The sequence below is a fragment of the Labrus mixtus genome, chromosome 3, assembly GCF_963584025.1.
Source record: "Labrus mixtus chromosome 3, fLabMix1.1, whole genome shotgun sequence".
NCBI classification, from domain to species: Eukaryota; Metazoa; Chordata; class Actinopteri; order Labriformes; family Labridae; genus Labrus; species Labrus mixtus.
Genome location: NC_083614.1, coordinates 2,701,662 through 2,711,167, shown reverse-complemented (window position 1 = coordinate 2,711,167; position 9,506 = coordinate 2,701,662). Strand labels below are relative to the sequence as shown.

General features: G+C 43.4%; 1 protein-coding gene across 7 annotated transcripts in view; it reads right to left on the bottom strand.

The window, feature by feature from the left end:
- Nucleotides 1-5,384: 5,384 nt before the first annotated feature.
- Nucleotides 5,385-9,506, bottom strand: part of st3gal3a (ST3 beta-galactoside alpha-2,3-sialyltransferase 3a) — a 36,311-nt gene continuing 32,189 nt past the window's right edge. For 4 of the 7 annotated variants that reach the window (XM_061034906.1, XM_061034905.1, XM_061034908.1 and 1 more), the window contains one exon: nucleotides 5,385-9,153. In XM_061034906.1, coding sequence (XP_060890889.1) covers nucleotides 9,049-9,153 — 105 coding nt within the window. In that variant the 3' untranslated portion in view covers nucleotides 5,385-9,048. The remainder of the gene's footprint in view (nucleotides 9,154-9,506) is intronic. The other 3 variants (XR_009672842.1, XR_009672841.1, XR_009672843.1) reach the window with 3 other exon arrangements.

Here is a 9,506-nt window from a genome sequence, read left to right as displayed (position 1 = left end):
TCAATACCTCCCAAAGGATGTCATTAACTTTTCCTTGCTTGCAGAATGATGGCTTAACCCTTCACAGAGGAATTGATGGCTGAAATAATTTTATTTCACTCGTCATTTAAACTCCATTTAGCCCCTGTCAGTGTGATGTATTTTCAGGTGTGTGGTTATCAGCTGCACAAACAGAGTCTTAGTGTAGGATGAATAATGTGGAGGAAATGGGATCTCAGGAGAGGTTTCTGACCTCCTATCAAAACGCAAAAAGAGGTATTTGTTGTACTTGTGCTTGTAAGCTGCTACTTACAAGTGACTTCAGAACCAAGAGCAACACACTGCCGACTGCCAAACCTCACATGCTTCTTCAGTCATGGACAATTACAACTGGCAGGTGATGTTAGCGAGCGGGCAGGTACAGACAAAAGCAGATCCCTGATCATCAGCATGCGCCTGGAAGCTGAACATTACCCTGCAATCAGCGCACAGCCTGAGGTCAGGGCCCGCTACCACTCATGCCTAACCTCCCAGGATCTCAGAGAGACCCTGCTCCTGCTATCCAGTAGTCTCACAGTAGCTCTGTAGGACCTGATACCTTAGTGCTTTTCTTCAAGCCAATCTGGTGTCAAAGACTCCATTGGCCCCCTGGGGTCTGCTCAGTGTACTGGGGTCACTGTTCTCCTGGGTGGTCCCGCTGGGGGGCAGCATGCAGCCTGTGGTCAAGACGTCTGACCTAGGCTTACATCGTTGCGCTCATTAAAGGATGCTGCATGTTGTGCCATCAAAAGACCATCTTGCAGAACTGGAGAAGCTTACATGACATTTTAAAGCTCTTGTCGACTGAAGGAACTTCACACAATGTTTTCTACTATCCATCCATTCTCTCAAGTTCAAATTGTAGTCAATCAAGCTTTGTTCAAAAGTTGAATAGGGATGAGATATTTGGTTGAGCAAAGTAACAATGAACAAAGGCTGTAGTCCTCCAAGCAGGGAGCCCAGCGAGTCCAACCTGAGTCTCCTTTCAGAATCAGAATCAGAATCAGAATCAGGGTTTATTGCCAAGTACATTTACACATAAAAGGAGTTTGACTTGGTGTATTGGTGCTAAACAATTAACAAGGAAATAAAGCAGAACTAGCAACAACTTAAATAATACAGAATAAGAAGATATTACAATATATAAAATAGAATTTAAAAATGTAAAATATAAAAAATAAAAAACACAAAATGTACAAAAGGTGCAATGTAGGAGCTGTGCAGTGGACTATGACAAAACATCTTAGTGTGTATAACTACTCACAGAGTGCATGTAAGGAAGAATTCCTGCATGTCGTACCCCACTCTCTCTCTGTCCCTGATTTCTGACTCTTCACTGTCCTGTCTCTACAATAAACACACAAAAAGCCCCAAAATATAAACTTAAAAAAAACATTTCAACAATGACAAACACCACAATCAACAACAGCAACAACAACAACTGTAATAACAACTTTTCTGCTTTATAAACTTATTTAAACCAGGTCAAGCACTGTTGGGGGGGTCATGAAATAAACACCTGTTGGACTAACCAAAATGTCCAGGCGTCACAAGGCGGTTTAGGAGCTGGAGTCAGAAGTATGTTAATCTGCTGGCCAAACGTCATAGACGTGATTCTGTTTCCTTTTTGATGCTCTGTGTACAAAATGTGAGCGCTTGTGAAACACTGAAAACAAACCGAAGCCTCACAACAGTCTTTGAAGTTGAGCGTCAGTGAAGGGCCAGGTGGTTGGTATGATCTGTTTCACATCTCTGTGTCTCTCTCCGACTGGAACTCATGCTTTGTAGATGTTGATTTCATGACAGGCATACCAGGTTTCCTTGATGATGTCAGAGTCACGATTTAATCGAATTACAAATCAAACTAATCAAACACAGGAGAGCAAATACCAACTCCACACAATAAACCAATCAGGAGGTTCAAACAGAGAAATGTGGAGTGAGGAGACTGTGCTGCATCAACACTTTGACTGGAGAGTGAATTATATAGAAGTCAGGGTTCCTCTGGTGTTCACCTCAGTACCCCCCCCCCCCCCCCCCCCGAGATGATTTCTATGACAGGTAAAGACTGATGCATGGATTCTGTCTGCAGGAGCCCCCACATGTACCTCTGTAGAGTGCTGTGCAGGTTTTCACAGAGGGGGGGGGGGGGGTGCCGTGGCCTTACCCGGTGCACATGCACTGTCAGTGGGAATAAAGGAGAGAGCAACCGGAGCCTGTACAGCCACACTCTGCCCCAGAATGAGGCTCGGCCTGCCTCCAGGACCAGGATTAATTAAAACAAAACGCTGGTCTGGGACGACTGGCCTGGGTCAGGTTGCGCACATGAAAGGAGAGCGAAAGAGACCGAGCGTCTTGTGTAACAGGAGACGGGCCGGCCATTGTTAGCTGGTATGTGAACGCTGTCCCTCCTCGTCCTCACCATTACCATGTTGTCATCTCCAGGCCACCTACATAGTAGAGAGGGGCTTCTGTTTGTGTGCACTCACCCAGTGACCCCCCCCCCCCCTTCAAACACACAGCCTGAGAACACGTCCAGGTCAAGGATCCTCTTTTAATAGTGGCCACCTGCTCCTTCTGTCCACAGCGAGGCTGTTTGTCATCACACACTCTCTGCAGAGAGGATGAAGACTGCATCATGATGCTATAAGTGTGCTGTCACATTTTGAACATTTGTTTGTTGTTGTTGGATAAAAAAATCCTATAAAACATGTCATCGCTTGCATTTGGACCCCTCTGCAGCTCATGCTACATCAGACATGATGTTTAACATATCTGAAAAAACAAGCAGAGAAACCACAGACAAAAGTTAACCCCTAAACACCCTGCTTTTCTTACGCTGCAGACACAGAAAGCAAGGTGACTACTGGTCTACATCAAGTGGACTCAAAAAGGGAACTCTTGTAACACTTGTGTTGATTGATTTCCTCTCTGAAAAGTAAGTGCTGATAAGTTTGCCTTGATGTCCCACCAGAGGGCTAACCGGGAGGACAAAGTCCCTCTCTCTGGTCAGTGAGGATCCAGTGAGGGAGGGTGGAGCCCAAAGTGAGCTCTAACTCCCTTTTCACTTCCTTCTCCTCAGTAGTGAGATCAGTTAGAGTTACTGACCGAGGGCTTATATTGCCTGTAGCAGCAGCAGCTCGATAATTTAAGGTGCATATTGAATCAAGTTAATTTGCTGCTTGTGACAGGGTTGGTCTTCATACCAACAGCCTAAGAGCAGTCATGCAAAAACACAGAATACAAATCAATGTTGTCATGGAGTAATGCGGGATGTTCATGCAAGATTGGTTTTCTATTTTTTTTTGTAAAGGGGAACATCCTTAAAAGAACTAATCACCCACGTCTGTTACTGTTCATGTGCTTTAACTCATCCATTGCTACCATAAAGCTGCAGATCTCTGCTAACAGTTAGCATCTTCTCACCAGACAAAATCAAGATTATATTTTAATGCAAGGGGCAAACATATAAGACTTATTTGTGTGTGAACAGTTTGGATCCCAACAAGACTGACTCTTCAGCCATGTGAGGCAAAGACCACAGACTGTAAATATTAACTGACAAAGCCTGAGTGACGTCCCCCCGTCTGTTCCTGCAGGGGGCGCTGGAGTCCCATCGATGGCGGTCTCCATGCTGGAAATGCTGTCTCAGTCTAACTTTCAGTCAACCTAACGACAGGCTGAGAGCTGGAGCTGAGGCGGGTTTTAAACCTCCTGACAAACCGTTACACCACGCCCACCTGTCAATCAGGTCAGCTACACGCCTTATTGTGAATAACTCTTATCCTTCATCAAATCAAAACTGATGAGTCATCAAAATATTCACCCCCCGTACAGTGTGTGTCCATTGAGACATGAGCTAATCACACCTATTTGTTTTTTTGAACCAGACTGTAAACATGTTAATCTCTGCTGTAAAAACAGACTTTTTAGAATGGGTGTGTATGTGACTTCCTGTGCTTCTGCAGCCAGCCTCTAGTGGACACTCCAGGAACTGCAGGATTTTACACTTCAGCATGGGCTTGTCTTCGTTTTTTCAACACCGGAGGTCGCCCCTCGTTTCATACTCTACACAGACCCCCCCCCCCCACACACACACACACACACACACACACACAGGGAGAAAGGCTGTAGCCAGCTCAACCATGATTGTGTGTGTGTGAGAAATAGGGAGGGGGGGGGCATAAAAATAGTATGGGTAAATCTCCTTTATAGTATCTTTATTTGGTCTCACTGTTCAGCATCACACACAGAGAGCAGCATTGACCTGTGACCTCTCTGTGACCTCTTCTCCTGAACAGTTGAGAACAAAGTCTGGATTCCATATTAAAGGGATTTTATACGAAACTGAGGATCAGATAAAAGGCTGAGTTGGGGGCAGCGCTGTGTAGTAAGAATTAATCTCCTAAAGGAATGTTTCCACGTTGTCAGGACAAAGTCAGGACCACTTTTACTCACAAGCTTTTGGAGATTTTTACTTCAAGGTTAACTGAACTGCTATTTATAGACCACGGGGGGAGTGGATGTAAGGAGTGAAAAATCCAGAGAAATAGTTCACAAACTTTTATCAATCCATGAAGCTAAGTGATGAGAAATACTAAAATGGTGAGTAGTCTTCTAAGTTCTAAGTCAGTGGTTGTAAACTGGTCTAGCCTCAGGAATAAGAAATCGCGACCCAAATTTCTGAAAATGTTTCAACCAAAAAGATTTGTTTTATGAAAGATTGCGCAGTTTGGACCTCAGACAGAACAAAGCGATGAAACAAAAAAGCATGTTCCTTTTAACACTTTTAAAAAAGCCGCCATGTTCACTGCAGAACATGTCAATCAGGTCAGCTACACGCCTAAATATGGATAACGCATATTGTTCATAACATCAAAACAGTGTTAACAAAGTTAATATATATTCATCAACATCATCTACAGCTCTTATTGAGAGTTCTAATCAGTATCAATACCATCCTAAATGTCATCATCCTCATCATTAAGTTAGTAGGTATTCATAAAGAGCTGGGTCTTTAGCTTTTTCTTAAAGGTGCAGAGGGACTCTGCAGATCGAATGGAGTTTGGAAGTTCATTCCACCACCGGGGGGCGACAGAGGAGAAGAGTCTAGTCAGAGACTTAGGACCCTGTTGTGAAGGAGGGAGTGTATACCTGGATGAGTTTAGGTAAGGACGAGCCATTTCTGTGGCTGTTTTTTGTAAGCGAGCAACTTACATTTGATACGAGCAGTCAGTGCAAGGAGATGAACAGTGGAGTGACATGTGCTCTTTTAGGAAGGTTGAAGTCCTGCAGTTGCGTTTTGGATCATCTGCGGGGGTTTGACAGTGCATGCCGGAAGACCTCATTAAAAAATGACAGACAAGTTGCAGCATCATTAAGTCTTTATTTATCAATGAGCTCCTGTGCAAGGCCAACAATAAATATATACAAATACTTTGGCATGAGAACCTGACCAGCATCAAGTCAACAAACACTGCAGTGAGGCGAGCACAAACTATGCAGGTCATTGTATATAAAGCAAAACAAAAATACTCTCACAGACTTTTACAACCAAACTTAAATAATGTGATATAGATCGATAAAGCTGAGTCCATCATGTGTGAATAACACTGACGGTGAGTGACGTCTGGGGGCCTGAGATAGCAGCCTTTCACGGGGCTGAAGGAGGCGAGTGAGGGGTGCTTTGGTGTTCGACTGAGACACAAACAATCATGAAGAAGCTTTCAGACAAATCACAATAAGAAGGATCAGTGACTTAAAAGAAGAGCTTCAGAGAAGGTTACTTTCCATACACACATGAAATCAAAAAGTACACATAAGGCAGCAAATGACTCGATATGATCCAACCAGCACGGGACCTCGATTTTCAAGTGTGGCTTAACTTACCTATGTGCAGTGTAAGCCGGTTCAAAGGTCAAATATTAAGTTTCTTCACAGATCAAATGTATGTTAGAATACATCGTCACTGAGCAGAACCCTAAACATTCATCCTGCTGTTCTTACAAACATCTGTTGAAACTATATAAGCATGTTTAGTAAGTTTATCTGATCCATTGTTTACATCTTTCTCTCAGTTTCCTTCTTCACTGAGTGAGGACGCCAAAGAAACTCTGAAGATCTAGTCTCTGTGTCGTGATAAGGGAAAAAGCATACCAGTAACAAGTAACACAGGATCAAATTAGATTTACCTTACTGCCAATTTCCAATCAGTGTGCACTGCGTTCCTTCAGCGCACGCCCTGCCCCAGGGGGTCTGATTCTGGAGCCTGAGCGCAGCCATGAGCAGCTGAACACACATCTCAGGAGAACTACAAGATCACAGGAGAACTCCGAAATCTCAGGAGAACTACGAGATCTCAGGAGAACTACAAGATCACAGGAGAACTCCGAGATCTCAGGAGAACTACGAGATCACAGGAGAACTACAAGATCACAGGAGAACTTTGAGATCTCAGGAGAACTCCAAGATCTCAGGAGAACTACAAGATCTCAGGAGAACTACAAGATCTCAGGAGAACTACAAGAACTCAGGAGAACTACAAGATCACAGGAGAACTACAAGATCACAGGAGAACTACAAGATCACAGGAGAACTACAAGATCACAGGAGAACTACAAGAACTCAGGAGAACTACAAGATCACAGGAGAACTACAAGATCACAGGAGAACTACAAGATCACACGGGAATAAAGAGAAAAAGGTGCTAACAACATGTGTCTTTGTCTCTCAGAGGATGATTTGTTGTTCTTTCTGTTTTGATGTCATGTTGATAAAGTGACTAAACATACGATCAGGAGTCTGTATGTTGCGTTTTACTTACTTACCCAGCTTGACGCATTCTTACAGCGAGCAGGGTTGAGTGGCGCTGCAGGCACACTCCGGAGATGGCCCTCAGCGCTTGCTACTTTGTAGAAATTGGCAGTTAAGCTGATTCTCATCAATAATGTCTTATTTCTTTGAGACATTATCCGGCTGATGTCATGAAGTCTGACCCCGGGGGTTTAAAGGGTTTGTTTGATAATCTTGGATGAAGCCACCTTGATCGACCGTCTGCTCTTTATTTGAAATGAAATCAGAGAGTTGATCATCACATAAATATCTGCAGGTTGAGTATAAGATGTGCTCACAGTAATATGCAGAAACACATTAAAAGTCTTTGTCACATGCAGGAGGAGAATGTCTGCATGTTTGAGTCTCCTGGCTATAAAGACTCTGGAGACAGTCAAACCCTGATGCCACCAAGCCGGTCCATGAGAGATTCAATACACTGCTGTCTGATATGATGCCGTTACCCTCCATGTGTCAGACATAAACATGACCTGCAGGTGTTTGTATACTGTATGTTCTCCACGCCTCTATGAGTGAGAAACGAGGAGATGTCTAAGTGAACTGAGGACACAATGCATTACAGTATGCACTTTAAAAAAGCAGACATGTTTTCAGTTAAACAGCATGCTACTGTGAAATAACCGGAGCCTGAACATCTCACTGGGCGTCCTACACAACAGTTAGAGTGAGACCCAACCTGTCGGGTCACATGAACAAAGACTCAGTAAGGTCCCGCCTCATGTCCCCTGGCCACAGTCTGGCAACACTACACCTTTGTCATGTCTCCACAATAATGTAGACGTTCATATAAAATAACTCTAACTTGACCGGTTGATTAACTCTTATCACAACATGCAGGTTAAGATTTACTTCCTGTTGTTTTTCATACAGAACATTTAGCAAAGAAGTCTACCGTTTTCAAAAATGTAAAGGTCCAATCAGTGAGATGTGTAGAGAGTGAAATGATAAAGGTATCTTACTATATGATCATTAAGGAAACATGCTATGTTGAAGAGCTGGCTTCTCTGACAACAATGCAGCAGCCAGTATGTCCTCCTTCTAACTTTAGATTCTGGTTCTGAATGCTCTGGATTTGTTTGGACCAGAGAAGGTAGGCGCTTTTAAGACAGTGGTTCAGATAGAAGTGATTGTACCCGATCTAAAAAGCCTCTGCATGTTTCTAATAAGCTCCACGAGCAGAAACGTGCTCAAACTAGGATCAATATTGGAAATGCTTTTGAAAAGTGACAGAGTTACATACTGCTCCTTTAAAAAAATAAAAAACCTCAAATCAATAAAAGCTTTCTGCTTGAACATTGAGTCAGCAACACATTTAATGTTTAATTTAGTATGACTTTAAATCAAGTGTTAATGAATATAAAATGTTATACATTCAAGTAAATTTTCACTTCCTATATTTAGAGAGAAATGTGAGCTGGCTACGTCCAGAGGACATGAGGAGGTCTGTAAGGAATCAGAGGTTTCTCTGCGCCACACTGAACAAACATGACACGTCTGCATCCATCCAATCAATGTGATGACCCTGCTGTTGAGGCTCTTTATGTTCCCAGCTTCACTCTGACTCCCTCTAAATTAAAACTGTGATGATTGTCATATTACACTGATAGACAGAATCTCTGGGATGTGGGAGACGGATCCAGGACGGCTGATTTAGTGTGTGTACCTTGCTGAACAGAAAAACATAACGATTTCAATATTTATAACTTTTAAGTATGATGCAGATTACATTCAAACATATGAGCAGAAGGACACTTGTAGAGGTATTCTTGGCACAGGCTCAGTCAAACATCTTTGTCTGCACCTTCTCTCTCCAGTCTACAGCATGTCCAGATGTAGGCCAGCCTGTTTTAGGTGCTGAGTTCGATCCCCGACGCTGATGTCACGCACACACACGGAGAAAAAAAACAAAAAAACAACACACCTGCGGCTGCGGTTAGGACGCGCTACATACTGCAATATAATGCATAGGCCATTTACTTCCAATATGATAATGTGCCACGCTATGCCAGTGTTTCCTCGTCAACAGGCCTCATTGATCACAGTGTGAACACTGACCAACATGTGTCACAGCTCCGATGGCTGGGACTACACGACCTTTAGTTTCCCTCCTCAGGTGCTGGAACGGCTGGAGGTGAGCACAATGCTGCATTCAAGAGCCTTCAAGCTGATTGTAGATCATCAGCACCCTGCACCACAGATCCCGTTGGTCCAGTCCTGGATAACTCCAGCCTTCACCAGCTTCATCAGGAACTCTTTCTCTTTAGATATGTTGTGAGTCCAGGACTGCAGAGGGGACGGAGAACACAAGAGAGGATGTGGGAGGTTTAGTTTGGACAAGCACACACACAAAATGGACTTTGATATTTTTGCTTTTCACATTAAATATCATGACAACATTTTCAAAGGACTGACCACAATAGAGGCTCCATACTACGGGCAGTGATACACCTTATTCTCAGGTTGGGGGGTGTTAGTTTGTCAGTGTGGCTGCCTAACTCTAGTCCAGATCAAAGGTGTTCACACTTTGACACTCTTATCCTTGTTGGTGTAACAAAGAAAGTTAAGTCCTACATTGCAATGCTACAGCAACTAGCAGCATCTGATTCATTAGCAACATGTTCACTACCTGTGCTTGG